The 15,805-nt window shown below is 37.9% G+C and overlaps 1 protein-coding gene across 3 annotated transcripts; it reads right to left on the bottom strand.

Moving 5' to 3' along the window:
* Positions 1-1,510: 1,510 nt before the first annotated feature.
* Positions 1,511-6,483, bottom strand: LOC124302490 (leucine-rich repeat-containing protein 40-like). Of its 3 annotated transcripts, none has more exons than XM_046758720.1 (10): positions 6,242-6,483; positions 5,634-5,827; positions 5,279-5,482; positions 5,073-5,196; positions 4,159-4,328; positions 3,873-4,015; positions 3,555-3,770; positions 3,152-3,484; positions 2,786-2,971; positions 1,511-2,689 (listed from the first exon to the last, which is right to left on the bottom strand). In XM_046758720.1, exons 1-10 carry the CDS (start codon positions 6,390-6,392, stop codon positions 2,584-2,586), a joined length of 1,827 nt encoding a protein of 608 aa, XP_046614676.1. In that variant the 5' UTR covers positions 6,393-6,483; the 3' UTR covers positions 1,511-2,583. The 3 variants fall into 3 exon arrangements, with proteins under 3 accessions (XP_046614676.1, XP_046614677.1, XP_046614678.1); XM_046758721.1 differs by having other exon boundaries at positions 1,519-2,689; positions 3,555-3,758; XM_046758722.1 differs by lacking the exon at positions 1,511-2,689 and having other exon boundaries at positions 2,792-2,971; positions 3,231-3,484.
* Between the last annotated feature and the right edge of the window lie 9,322 nt (positions 6,484-15,805).

Raw genomic sequence — 15,805 nt, 5'->3', positions numbered from 1 at the left:
GGTGCACATGGTAGTCGAAACTCAAATAATTGAAACTGTTCTGCTCGATGCTTACCGATGACCGCTAGTTTATACGGGCTACAGTATTTTACATTTGTTCCTGATTTTTTATTTCAATTTACTATCATCGTGTAATAATAGTGACATGGTTAACGACGACATGAGAACTATCTTAAAATAATTAGCTCTGTCTTAAACTAAAATGTAGTAGGTAAATCCTAGGGAGAAGTCGCTGTTTGTGATCACCGGGTCAAAAATTGGTCGTCCTAATATGTGCAACCGAAGGATAAAAGTAAACGAGAGCAGCCATTACGCGTATGGCATGTCAAAAAGGAACGGAAATGGGCAAATTAAGACTCGTCGGAACATCTTGAAACACCTCAGGAAGCGCCCTGGCGGATCATTTGGCGTGACAATTGCACCAAGTAGCTCTGAGGCATCGAGTGTTGCACAACAATTTTTTATTTATGTAAAAAATTTTCCAGTTTTCAAAGTTATGCTGCATATAGATTTGGCAAATTCAACCTGTCAAGATCTGCTCCGCCGAAGAATCCGTTAGCTTCTGACGCTGCTTTCTTTTTACTCCCACTGTTTTAATTTTTAAACTAACTACGAAATTGCACGCAATTTTCTACTACAGCAAATAAAAAGTACTCAAGCAAATTATTTTTAACCAACCAGAAAGACCACACCTTACCAGCTTTCGCCCCCTGCTCTGCTCTTACAAGTTAGAGTCGTTTTACAATTAGTTGGTGGCTGACCATATAACGGAATGTACTACTGATACGGCTAGCCTCGTTCGGCTTCACACCAAAATCCCGGTAATTAGGTTGCTTACGATCTTTTCGATTCTTTGATCCATTTTCTATTTTAATAAAAACTGTAGCCAGTTTGTAGATTGAATAATTTTGAAATTTTTAATTTATTTTGATTATTGCTGCGACTAATTTAATTCGTTTAAATATGTAAAGTGACGGTCGCTTGAGGATGCGGAATGAGTAAGAAGTGAACAGAAGGATTCTTTCGTGATTAACCGATATTTTCTATTTTATACTTTCACATGATAAAATATCATTCCAAAGCCGTTGTTGTATCATGATATTCATATAATTTTGACTCTTAACTCTAAAAATTTAACGAACAAAGTATGTCTGACAAATATATAATTACGCCTATAAATATTTAGATAGCAGGATATTCTTTCAAGTAATAGTAAAATTCTTCATTCTTTCCACACGTGAATTTGTAGCATTTGTACTAGCGATGGCCACTAACTAAGTTAAAAATAATCGATGCATCGATTAACTGAGTCCAAAAAAAAGAGTAGGACATGACTCCATTGAATTGGTAAAAATTAATCGATTAATGAACTATATGGTTTTTTTTGTATGAAAAGATGCAGTACGTAGTCTTAATGCCGAAAAAGTATTTAATAATTTATACTTTCATTCAAAATATTTTTCAATCGGGTAAAAAATAAACATTTATCTTTCACTGATTATATGAAATCAGTACTTAGTATGTAAGACAATGATAATAATTGATACTTTAATCGCACAAATTGATATTGCATTGAATTATGTAAAATACATTTATTTAGGCTTTGTACAATACATTTACATCGGTATAGATCCTTACGCGAACTCAATCAGTATAATAATATCTATGTATAATATCGTGCTCACAGCGATCGTGTTTGATTTCGACAAAAATCAATAACAGTAATTTATTGACTCATGGCATATCTATAAGTTTATTATAAATTTATTCTGACGTAATTATTACTACATTCATACACAACTGATCTTTCACGGGATTCTAAAGAATTTATTACTAGTGACTACGTTGAAAAAGCGAGTGTCAGTGACGCCATCAACAACACAATTAAATATCGCAGCTGCCTAATCCGTGAAAATCAAGATTTTGCCAGTTTTCGAGTATGACTGAAAAAACAAGTACAAGCTAAGGTTCAAATGCACTTGATTCATTTTCTTTGACCGTATTTCGCAATTTTGATTACATGGTTTATTTGATTTCAATCAGCCTCACACGTACACAGATTGGCATGAAATTAGCGTAATTTTAATACTATAAGTTCATTTTTTTTTTAGACTCTGCAGCGTTGAATTACAAAATCTACTCTTCCTCCTTTAATTCTCTAGATTGATAAATAATCGAACAATCAGTCAAGTTAGCGCTACGTAAATGTTCGAATAGTTTCTAATTCGTAACTTCTGTCTTTCAAAAACTGTTTGTACTAAATTTTTGGCTTCACATTTAGTAAGCCACAATTCTTTTGTAAAGTTTCTCCACTATTGATAATATCAAGTAGAAAAATATGCAGATGAATATCATAGGTGAAAATTTGTAAAAACTGAACAGAAGATTTTAAAGAACAATTTTTTCAACAAATTTACACCTAACATTATTTCGCACTGCACCAATGGCTTATTATCACGCAAGCAAGCTGACCGTGATCAACACAGTTTGTATAAAAACAGTGCTTCTCGATCGTGATTACAACTACCGTCTTATGTGAATTATAAATACTATTGAATATAATACTATAATATTATAATAACGTTAGGTAGAAATTCGATCTCGAAGGTAAGCAAGGATTTCTTCTGTACTTTTTGAGAGCGTTGTATGTCGAGGTTGCTTGAAGCAATTTCCAGATAATGCCAAATATCTATGCATCATTTGAAATATTTGATATCATGAATTTTTTTATGATGCATGCAAAAAAGTAAGCGAATTGATTACTTGCATCAACATAATGACTTACTTTAGCTGTTTAAGGTTTCCAAGTTCTGGTGGTACGTTTCCGATATTATTATTGGAAAGATCGAGATTCGCCAACCTTTTGAGTTTGCTCAAATGCATGACGTCAATTTTCTCAATCTTGTTATTGTTGGCTATTAAGATTTCTAATCCAGGAACATCGTAAATGCACTCCGGAATATCGACAAACCTGATACATTTGAAGTGATTAGCTATTTTTGCATCATTTTACGACACTTATGCATTACGAAACTGATATCTAGATATCTTATCACAGTAAACTTTGTTAGAAAATTCATTTTGAAAGTTTGAAGAAAACAACATGCTGCATACAGAAATTAATGATAATATGGTAAATCAATGGTAATACCTATTGTAAGCTATATTGATTTCTCTCAAATGAATTAGCATAGCGATACTGTCAGGTAGTGAAGAAAGTTGATTATTACTGATATCCATGAATTGTAAGTGCTTGAACTTATCTCCAACCAAGTCGGGCAAACACTGTAGGCGATTACACGCTACTTTTAGTTCCTTAACAGTTGTCACTATGAATAAACTTAGTGGGAATTCTTTGAACTGATTTTTACTTAAATCAATGCTCGTTACTTCAGCTTCAAATGCATCTTGTGCTATCGAATCTGGTATCTCACCTAGATTTTGATTGGCCAAACTTAAGTATTTTCCATTTTTCAAAGCATACCTGAAAGGCAGATAAATTTTCATAATATTTTACATATCATGAACCATTCAATAAGTAGTAATATACTAACTTGTCGGGCAATTGACCAGGAGTTTTGGAAAAAGGTAAATACATCATATTAGATCCCAGGTCTTGAACGCTCATACTTTCTCTGAGATAACGCAAAAGCCTAGAAGTTCCGCATTGAATCACGTCACGTCTAATATTGCGGATGTTATTTCCATCAATCAGCAAAGTATGCAGATTGGGCATAAAACATATGCAACTAGGGATGCTGCAAGTAACCCTATGTGTAGTTGTGACCTCACGACTCAACAAATGTGAATCAAAAATCTATCACTGGAATTTCATTGAGAAATCAGTATGACTTTAGAGATAAAAAACATACTTAACAATGTTGTTGTTGGATAAATCTAGTCGTTCCAGGTTGCACAGCTGCACGATTTCTTCAGGGATCATTTCAATCTTGTTGTTTCCTAGAATGAGTGTTTTCAGATGCCCCATGCTTTCCAAACTCAATACATCGATCTCCTGAAAAGGGTTGACTTTCAATAAAGAAAGCAAACGTGTTCAATACACTAACTGAACTTATTAATATTTCTTAAAAATATATGCAAAAACGAGGTGTAGACGAAAAAATGAGACAATGAGAGTATTCAGAAGAAGGAACTTACACTTATTTTGTTATTACCCAAATGGAGTTCACACAAGGCCGTGCAGCCATTTGTATCTGGTGAAGTACTGAGATTGTTTGTATGCAGCATAAGAACTTCAATTCTGCGAAGTTCACCCATAGGCGGTACATCTTCCAATTGATTAACACTTACATCCAACTTCTTCAGTGCTGTATATACGTATAAAAATATATTTAGGTCACAGAATAAATAGTCCAATTCTCGCTCTCTCTTTTTGTTGCATACGCTATACGCCTGATAGGACGATATTTGAGGATTCGGCGACGTAGGCTTTCCTGTCATTCGAAGCACTTGTTTCTTCAATAAAGCGCTATATCATTATATCAAAAACTTAGCTCGGATGACATGGAACGACCCACAAATTATTTTTTGTAACACATTAAATGTCTGGACATGCAATAACACCAAAAATTTGTCACAATATTAAAAATGATCAATTCTACTTCTACACAAGTTTTATGATTGATTAACGCTACGGTTATTACTATTACATCAAAGGGAAAACAAATGTTATATAAAAAAATGTTTTATCATGCAACCAGCTCTTGATCAAATGATAAAATACATGTACACATGCGGAAATTAGCTGTGTCAGAATCAATTTCCGCGTATGTGGAACTATTTCAGGCATGTGCTACTATTTGAAAAAATCGCGCAAAAAGATTGTCTTTCTACTCAAATGATTGCGAAAATGTTACATGCCATTGCCACATGCCTGATGTATGCATGAAATTTATGATTGAGCAAATTAAGCGACGATTCTTTTACCTAGTGATTTATTGTAGGAAAACTATAAATCCAAACCATGCAATGTAACATCTATATAATCGACTGATGATGCAACCTGACATGGCAAGAGAAAAATAGATTTACAACGTAAATTTGAAACACACCTCTCATACTCATAATGTCTGGAGGCAACTCTTTGAGCATATTGTGACTTAAATCGAGAGTGACCAAACGTACCAGGTACCCCATTCCAACAGGTAAGGTTGTTAAGTTGTTACACGATAGATTCTGAATAAATACAGTTAGCGATAGACGAGAGATAGTAATTCTACATAACTTCCCAACCATAAAATTGTTTAAACCCACATACCAGATGTTCCAACATAACTAGATCTCCAATGCCTGGATCAAGTTCTTTCAATACATTATTTGCAATATCCAAGAAACGGAGCTCACACAACTTGTAGATGTTCAATGGTAGAGTCTGTATTTTGTTCGAAGCCAAATTCAAATTTCTCAATTTATTCAAGTATCCAATTTCAAGCGGCAAATCTTCAATAATGTTGTCATGCAACTGAAAAATTAAAAAGTCCGTTTTCTCAAGATATTTAATTCATTGTATTATCCTGAATACTGTTTATAAAAGGATCACTTTTGAATTTACTAATAAAAAAGTTTTAATACTGTGAACAAATCTATTTGCACGTTTATTCTATCCAACATACATCCAAAACGTTGAGCTCCGTCAGATACTGCACTCGTGAGTCAAGTTCAGTCAAGCTGTTTGAACTCAATTTCAATATTTTCAATTGTTCATGTTCCCACCATCGCTCCTTTCCCTCGTCACAATCTAGCGTCATATCCAACTTTTTCAGTTCTTCATTCGTCAGCTCATTTAAATGCCATACTCTTGTCGGCACTGTAATTAAAATGATTGAAGAATGCACTGCTTTAACATTAGATCAAACAAGCATAATTATAGATAAATTGTGATGTTAGTTTTATGGCACATTTAATAATTTTCTGTACATAAAGAACTTTGTTCCTTTTTCTTAAACTGTTAAGTGTAAATGAGACTAAAAAAAAACTATGGATATATGCTCGACAAGGTGAAAGCATCAAATTCATACAGAAGCCACGCGGAGTTAGCCTGGAGTCAGCCGCCGTTATACCTTTACTGGACGAATTTTTATGAATTATCGTTTCTTTCTACTTCTATTGTCTAACATCTACTTGTACATCTATTTTAGAATTAATCAGGCCGCGAAAACTCGCAGACATAATTTCTCTGATACGAATAATTGGTAAACTCCAAAATCTCTGAATGAATTACCAGATGATAATCCTTTCGCTGATAAATTCAGTTGACCACTCGTTCTGGCTGAAATTATGTCACTCTCGGATAATTCGGTATCGTCATCCTTTTGTGTTCGAGATTTGAATACTGCCCGGTAATTGGACATATTCCTACCAGCATAATTCATCCTAACAAACAGTTGAATGTAATTTCTGGTTTTAGAATTCAATTATACAGTCAACGAAGAAATGAGGTTAGGACGATGCGTTCGAGCATCGCTGCATAAAACCGAATTTTCATTAGGTCGCTAAAATTGCTAGGTTACGTTCAGTATGAACACCCGGGAGTTTTTTCCGTTCAAAAATAGTCAATACGGGCTTCCACACACGCTTCATATACATCTGCCACGAATGAATTTGTTCTTACGGGAATCGATTGTGAATCGTGTGTGTGATTAAATAGCGCAACCCCGATTTTTGACAGTCAACAGATTATTGGTAGAAAATGGAACAAATTCATCTAGGGAATTTAAGGGGGTGCTCTAGTCGATTTCAATAGCGAGATATATATATATATCTCCATATAGCCGGATGTATATCCCTAGAGTACCCTGGACACTCCATCTCTCTCACTCTGCTTTTGATTAAGTAAGAGGAAACGTATCGACCAACCAAGTTGTTAAGCAAGAGAGACAACTCCTCCGCCATACTTCCTGCACACGCGGGGCTACCTCCAACGTTAACTAAAATATATGAAGATTCACAGCCCTGGGTCATTATTCGAAACAGTTTTTCGGGTCTGGAGGTATTAGCAGTTTCACGTATTACCAACCAAGCAACTATCTACGCCGCTAAAAGAAATTCTTCATAACCATGAACGTTGACTGACAATGAAGTATAAAAAAGCAGTCGCCCTTATGGGCTTTGGCTGCACTAATCTTCTCAGTAACAGTCTTCGCAATGGTAAGCTCAAGCCAGAACTTAGCCTGTGTGTACTCAACAACTTGTCGGTGATACAAGAGATTAAAAATGGGAATAAATTTCGTCCAAAATTCGTAGCACAACAGTAATTTTTAGGTATAGGTACCCGAGAGAAGAATGTATACATAGATCATAAATGATAATAGATCAGATGTAATAATGATGCGGAGACCAAAACGTGTATATGTATATGCGGTCCATATACGATATTGATATTTATGATCCATTTACGGTTAATACGTGATGCATACTATACATTTTACAATGTTCCAGGAGACATACTAGATCATCTACAATAATACGTCTATAATATGAAAATAGAAGAATTATTCTTTTCGAAGTGGGATTCTATTCGACTCGGTCTCGATGTATTCCATAACATAAATATTCATAATTACTCCAACAACTTTTCATCTGCTCTCGCGATCTTGAATTTTCGTAGGCATAGAATCGAAACGCTGTCTTAGCTAGTCGCAAGTGAAGTATCTACGTTGGGTACAGAAGCCGAATCGTTTTTCGAAAAGTTTTCGTCTGGAAGAAAATTCAGAGTAACTGTAATACATCACGGATGCGCTAATCTTGATCGAGATGAAACGGATGCTCCGTATATGAGACAGTCTTTAACGCAGTGTCCTGATTTAAAGTCCCAAGAAGGTGATTGTCGGTGATTTTTTATTTATTTTTTTTTATTTTGATAGGGAGAGATAGATCGAAACTTCTTAAAACTTTGAGTGTATTTTAACACACATTTGAAAGATACGAGCGAAATTTTTCATCATCCAACTGTCGCAGAACGGCAGCGTTATTATCCGACCCGTTCACTGAAGAATATATCTTCAGTCAACGGCTGACCATCGAAGGGCCTGGCCGCTTGAGTCTGGAATCGGCAGGAGAGATAAAGTGCGTATTTCTTGTATGAAATGTGAAAACTAAAATCATTATACATCATATCATATCATCGCACATCATACATCATACATCATACATCATATCATATCATCACACATCATACATCATACATCATACATCATACATCATACATCATACATCATCATACCTAGTATTACAGTTCAAAACCAAAGTTTGAATTTTCGGATGTTCGGAAAGTGACGTCACCAATCTAAAATCGGCTAGCCGAGTTCCTCAGTCCGGTAACAACCGCGCAGTAGAGCGGACGGATGAGAGTCGCGCTCCGCAAATTTCGAGTACCGGGTTCTCAACCTCCCGGATCCCGCGCTTCGGGTCCGCTACGCGGTGAAACTCGACTTCCAGGATAAGCGCTCCGTGGTTCCTGGTTCATGTTTACAATAAATTATTTCAATTCGTTTTTCGCGCAACCCCAAATTCGGTAGCTGTCAGTCCGCTAATAAAATTTCTCGACTTCCAGGATAAGCGCTCCGTGGTTCCTGGTTCATGTTGACAATAAATTATTTCAATTCGTTTTTCGCGCAACCCCAAATTCGGTAGCTGTCAGTCCGCTAATAAAATTTCTCGACTTCCAGGATAAGCGCTCCGTGGTTCCTGGTTCATGTTTACAATAAATTATTTCAATTCGTTTTTCGCGCAACCCCAAATTCGGTAGCTGTCAGTCCGCTAATAAAATTTCTCGACTTCCAGGATAAGCGCTCCGTGGTTCCTGGTTCATGTTGACAATAAATTATTTCAATTCGTTTTTCGCGCAACCCCAAATTCGGTAGCTGTCAGTCCGCTAATAAAATTTCTCGACTTCCACGATAAGCGCTCCGTGGTTCCTGGTTCATGTTTACAATAAATTATTTCAATTCGTTTTTCGCGCAACCCCAAATTCAGTAGCTGTCAGTCCGCTAATAAAATTTCTCGACTTCCAGGATAAGCGCTCCGTGGTTCCTGGTTCATGTTGACAATAAATTATTTCAATTCGTTTTTCGCGCAACCCCAAATTCGGTAGCTGTCAGTCCGCTAATAAAATTTCTCGACTTCCAGGATAAGCGCTCCGTGGTTCCTGCTTCATGTTTACAATAAATTATTTCAATTCGTTTTTCGCGCAACCCCAAATTCGGTAGCCGTCAGTCCGCTAATAAAATTTCTCGACTTCCAGGATAAGCGCTCCGTGGTTCCTGCTTCATGTTTACAATAAATTATTTCAATTCGTTTTTCGCGCAACCCCAAATTCGGTAGCTGTCAGTCCGCTAATAAAATTTCTCGACTTCCAGGATAAGCGCTCCGTGGTTCCTGGTTCATGTTTACAATAAATTATTTCAATTCGTTTTTCGCGCAACCCCAAATTCGGTAGCCGTCAGTCCGCTAATAAAATTTCTCGACTTCCAGGATAAGCGCTCCGTGGTTCCTGCTTCATGTTTACAATAAATTATTTCAATTCGTTTTTCGCGCAACCCCAAATTCGGTAGCTGTCAGTCCGCTAATAAAATTTCTCGACTTCCAGGATAAGCGCTCCGTGGTTCCTGGTTCATGTTTACAATAAATTATTTCAATTCGTTTTTCGCGCAACCCCAAATTCGGTAGCTGTCAGTCCGCTAATAAAATTTCTCGACTTCCAGGATAAGCGCTCCGTGGTTCCTGGTTCATGTTTACAATAAATTATTTCAATTCGTTTTTCGCGCAACCCCAAATTCGGTAGCTGTCAGTCCGCTAATAAAATTTCTCGACTTCCACGATAAGCGCTCCGTGGTTCCTGGTTCATGTTTACAATAAATTATTTCAATTCGTTTTTCGCGCAACCCCAAATTCGGTAGCTGTCAGTCCGCTAATAAAATTTCTCGACTTCCAGGATAAGCGCTCCGTGGTTCCTGGTTCATGTTTACAATAAATTATTTCAATTCGTTTTTCGCGCAACCCCAAATTCGGTTGCTGTCAGTCCGCTAATAAAATTTCTCGACTTCCAGGATAAGCGCTCCGTGGTTCCTGGTTCATGTTTACAATAAATTATTTCAATTCGTTTTTCGCGCAACCCCAAATTCGGTAGCTGTCAGTCCGCTAATAAAATTTCTCGACTTCCAGGATAAGCGCTCCGTGGTTCCTGGTTCATGTTTACAATAAATTATTTCAATTCGTTTTTCGCGCAACCCCAAATTCGGTAGCTGTCAGTGCGCTAATAAAATTCCTATAACTTTACAATCTTCTCATAATCTTTTTGGTAAAATATGTCGATAAAAAAATTATATCAAACCTTACACATTATTTTTGATTTGTTCTCACGCTGAAAATATTTATTAGTATTCGAGGTATAACTCGAGGTGGTTGGCGGTTTTCGTTGGAGGTAGTTAGGGGTGGTTGCGGGTAATCTCGGCGATTCAGGAGGAGGGGGACGAGGATTTGTGCTCGGTGAGTAAAACACTTTTATAATATTTCATGGCAATTGTAATTATATTTCATCTGAAATATTACAAACTTGTCACTTTTACAATAAATTATTTCAATTCATTTTTCGTGCAAGTACATATTTAGTAGCTATGAATAATCTTGTACAATTTATTATATTATTAATTAATTAATTAATATTCTTATAATATTTGATGGCAATTGTAATTATATTTCATCTGAAATATTACAAACTTGTCACCTTTACAATAAATTATTTCAATTCATTTTTCGTGCAAGCACATATTCAGTAGCTACGAATAATCTTGTACAATTTATGATATTATTAATTAATTATTTAATCAATTACTCAATTATATTAATCCTTACACAATATTTTCGATGTGTTCTTATACTGAAAATATTGATTACTATTCAAGGTATAACCTGAGGTGGTTGAAGGTGGTCGGAGGTGGACGAGGAGGAGGACGAGGAGGACGAGGATTTGTGCTGGGTGAGTAAAACACTTTTATAATATTTGATGGCAATTGTAATTACATTTCATCTGAAATATTACAAACTTGTCACGTTTACAATAAATTATTTCAATTCATTTTTCGTGCAAGCACATATTCAGTAGCTATGAATAATCTTGTACAATTTATTATATTATTAATTAATTGATTAATTACATTAATTCTTAAACAATATTTTTGATGTGTTCCTATACTAAAATATTCATTATTATTCCAGGTATTACCCGAGGTGGTCGGAGGTGGACGAGGAGGAGGACGAGCTGGACGAGGAGGAGGACGAGCTGGACGAGGAGGAGGACAAGGTGGACGAGGAGGAGGTGGGGTGGGTCGTGGGAGAGGACCTCTCCTCTCCTCAGAGGAGGGGAGGGGGAAGGGCAGGGAAGGGGGAGAGGTGGGCGGGGAGGGGGAAGGGAAGGGACGGGAAGGGGAGGGGCGGAGAGGGTGGCCGGGAGGGGGGATGGAGGGCGGGGGGAAGGGCGGGAGGGAGGGAGGGAGGGCGGGGGGAAGGGAGGGAGTGGAGGACGGATGTCAGTGCAAGCCCGTTAGAGTTAATAGAGCAGAACACGCCCGCCCGGCCCTTCCCTCTCCCTCCATCCCGCCCTCCCTCCCTTCCCCCCACCCGCCCTCCCCGTTCCCTCCACCGCCCCGCCGCCCGCCCCTCCCCGCCCCGCCGCCCGCCCCTCCCCGCCCCGCCGCCCGCCCCTCCCCGCCCCTTCCCTTCCCTTCCCCCTCCCCACACACCTCTCCCCCTCCCCTCCTCTGCGGAGAGGAGAGGTCCTCTCCCACGACCCACCCCGCCTCCTCCTCGTCCAGCTCGTCCTCTTCCTCGTCCACCTCCGACCACCTCGGGTAATACCTGGAATATTAATGAATATTTTTAGTATAGGAACACATCAAAAATATTGTGTAAGGATTAATGTAATTAATCAATTAAATAATAATATAATAAATTGTACAAGATTATTCATAGCTACTGAATATGTGCTTGCACGAAAAATGAATTGAAATAATTTATTGTAAACGTGACAAGTTTGTGATATTTCAGATGAAATATAATTACAATTGCCATTAAATATTATAAGAATATTAATTAATTAATTAATAATATAATAAATTGTATAAGATTATTCATAACTACTGAATATGTGCTTGCACGAAAAATGAATTGAAGTAATTTATTGTAAACGTGACAAGTTTGTAATATTTCAGATGAAATATAATTACAATTGCCATGAAATATGATAAAAGTGTTTTACTCACCCAGCAACCTTATCCTGGAAGTCGAGACATTTTATTAGCGGATTGACAGCTACCGAATTTGGGGTTGCGCGAAAAACGAATTGAAATAATTTATTGTAAACATGAACCAGGAACCACGGAGCGCTTATCGTGGAAGTCGAGAAATTTTATTAGCGGACTGACAGCTACCGAATTTGGGGTTGCGCGAAAAACGAATTGAAATAATTTATTGTAAACATGAACCAGGAACCACGGAGCGGTTATCCTGGAAGTCGAGAAATTTTATTAGCGGACTGACAGCTACCGAATTTGGGGTTGCGCGAAAAACGAATTGAAATAATTTATTGTAAACATGAACCAGGAACCACGGAGCGCTTATCGTGGAAGTCGAGAAATTTTATTAGCGGACTGACAGCTACCGAATTTGGGGTTGCGCGAAAAACGAATTGAAATAATTTATTGTAAACATGAACCAGGAACCACGGAGCGGTTATCCTGGAAGTCGAGAAATTTTATTAGCGGACTGACAGCTACCGAATTTGGGGTTGCGCGAAAAACGAATTGAAATAATTTATTGTAAACATGAACCAGGAACCACGGAGCGCTTATCCTGGAAGTCGAGAAATTTTATTAGCGGACTGACAGCTACCGAATTTGGGGTTGCGCGAAAAACGAATTGAAATAATTTATTGTAAACACGAACCAGGAACCACGGAGCGCTTATCGTGGAAGTCGAGAAATTTTATTAGCGGACTGACGGCTACCGAATTTGGGGTTGCGCGAAAAACGAATTGAAATAATTTATTGTAAACATGAACCAGGAACCACGGAGCGCTTATCCTGGAAGTCGAGAAATTTTATTAGCGGACTGACAGCTACCGAATTTGGGGTTGCGCGAAAAACGAATTGAAATAATTTATTGTAAACATGAAGCAGGAACCACGGAGCGCTTATCCTGGAAGTCGAGAAATTTTATTAGCGGACTGACGGCTACCGAATTTGGGGTTGCGCGAAAAACGAATTGAAATAATTTATTGTAAACATGAAGCAGGAACCACGGAGCGCTTATCCTGGAAGTCGAGAAATTTTATTAGCGGACTGACGGCTACCGAATTTGGGGTTGCGCGAAAAACGAATTGAAATAATTTATTGTAAACATGAAGCAGGAACCACGGAGCGCTTATCCTGGAAGTCGAGAAATTTTATTAGCGGACTGACAGCTACCGAATTTGGGGTTGCGCGAAAAACGAATTGAAATAATTTATTGTCAACATGAACCAGGAACCACGGAGCGCTTATCCTGGAAGTCGAGAAATTTTATTAGCGGACTGACAGCTACCGAATTTGGGGTTGCGCGAAAAACGAATTGAAATAATTTATTGTAAACATGAACTAGGAACCACGGAGCGCTTATCCTGGAAGTCGAGAAATTTTATTAGCGGACTGACAGCTACCGAATTTGGGGTTGCGCGAAAAACGAATTGAAATAATTTATTGTAAACATGAACCAGGAACCACGGAGCGCTTATCCTGGAAGTCGAGTTTCACCGCGTAGCGGACCCGAAGCGCGGGATCCGGGAGGTTGAGAACCCGGTACTCGAAATTTGCGGAGCGCGACTCTCAACCGTCCGCTCTACTGCGCGGTTGTTACCAGACTGAGGAACTCGGCTAGCCGATTTTAGATTGGTGACGTCACTTTCCGAACATCCGAAAATTCAAACTTTGGTTTCGAACTGTAATACCAAGTGTGATGATGTATGATGTATGATGTATGATGTATGATGTATGATGTATGATGATATGATATGATGTATAATGATTTTAGTTTTCACATTTCATACAAGAAATACACACTTTATCTCTCCTGCCGATTCCAGACTCAAGCGGCCAGGCCCTTCGATGGTCAGCCGTTGACTCAAGATATATTCTTCAGTGAACGGGTCGGCTAATAACGCTGCCGTTCTGCGACAGTTGGATGATGAAAAATTTCGCTCGTATCTTTCAAATGTGTGTTAAAATAAACTCGAAATGTCAAGAAGCGTCGTTCTTTCTTTCCCTATTACCTTTCTAGGTCTTTAAATCACTACGCAGCGTTCAATACTGTCTCATATACGAAGCATCAGTTTCATCTCGTTCAAAATCAACGCATCCGTGATGTATTACAGTTACTCTGAATTTTTTTCCATCCAAATACTTTTCGAAAAACAATTCTGCCCCTCCACCCAACGCAGATACTTCACTTGCGACCAGCTAAAACAACGTTTCTATTCTATGCCTATGAAAATTCAAGATCGAGAGAGCAAATGAAAAGTTGTTGGAATAATTATGAATATTAATGTTATGGAATACATCGAACGCGTGTCGAATAGAATCCCATTTCGAAATGAATAATTCTTCAATTTTCATATTATAGCCGTATTATTGTAGATAATATAATTTGTTTCCTGGAAAATTATGAAAGTTACAGTATGCATTACGTATTAATCGTAAATGGATCATCTATATCAATATCGTACATGGACCGCATATCCATATATGTATACTCTTCGGTCTCTGCATCATTATTACATGTGATCCATTATTATTTATGATCTATGTATAAATTCTTCTCTCGGGTACTTATACTTCAATTAAATCACTGATTTGCTACGAATTTCGGAAGAAATTTATTCTCATTGTTAATCTCTTGTATCACCGACAAGTTGGTAAGTAAACACAGGCAAAGTACTGGCTTGGGCTTACCATTGCGAAGACTGTGTTGCTCGGAAGGTGAATGCAGCCAGCATCATGTCGAAATCGGCAACTCTGATGATCTGCAATAAGTTCTCAACTCTGCCGTCGGAACATCTCAAGGGGCGCAAGCGCATGACGATTTTCGATTGTCACACCAAAGCCCATAAGGGCAGCTGTTTTTATATTCTTCCGTCAACGACGGTGAGAAGCGTTTCAACTTCCCCGGTGAAAATATTATGACATATTTTCCCCTTTCATGATGAAATTTGATGATTAACAGGTTTTTTACGATTCCAGATTTTAAGAGCTTTCATTCAAACTCTACATCAATACGATCGATGCACGGACAGCCGAAATATACCAGTTTTAATATCGTCCAAATCGTCAATTCGATCAAGAATATTTGTTCTTCGATAATTCTCTAGACTAGATACATGACGTATGCTTGAACTATGTATATGCCATATTAAGCTACTAATAGCTGCGAGAAGCTTACGGAGACAGCACAAGAGATCGCGTGTCCATTGTTCGCGCTCAGGCAATTTAAGTAAACAATAGCAAAAGATATTCGTTGGGCGCCAGATGCTTCAACATCGATTTTTAGGCAGAAGGAACGGTAAGATATAATAATAATTAGAGAATCCGTTGTATATGGCTGGCTAGACTCAGGTACCTACACGAACTGTTAGGTTCGAGGTATCCAAAAGCAGCTAGCGATAGATAAATAAATAAACTCATATCAAGGACATTAACAGGTCCATCAGTTTCGAGTCAGAAAACAGTGATGTTATCTCAAACATGACATTCTCAGATTT

This window comes from Neodiprion virginianus, chromosome 4 (assembly GCF_021901495.1).
Source record: "Neodiprion virginianus isolate iyNeoVirg1 chromosome 4, iyNeoVirg1.1, whole genome shotgun sequence".
In the NCBI taxonomy this organism is placed as follows: domain Eukaryota; kingdom Metazoa; phylum Arthropoda; class Insecta; order Hymenoptera; family Diprionidae; genus Neodiprion; species Neodiprion virginianus.
Note: the sequence above shows the minus strand (reverse complement) of the source record. Positions and strands in the feature narration are given on the sequence as shown.

Bases quoted from the DNA above. Each gene is read 5' to 3' on its own strand.
- LOC124302490 (XM_046758720.1), bottom strand. From the start codon at position 6,392: ATGAATTATGCTGGTAGGAATATGTCCAATTACCGGGCAGTATTCAAA. The intron at 4,329-5,072 runs GTGTGTTTCAAA...ACGTATATACAG, and splicing joins AGACATTATGAGTATGAGAG to CACTGAAGAAGTTGGATGTA. The intron at 3,485-3,554 runs GTTAGTATATTA...TCTGCCTTTCAG, and splicing joins CCTGGTCAATTGCCCGACAA to GTATGCTTTGAAAAATGGAA.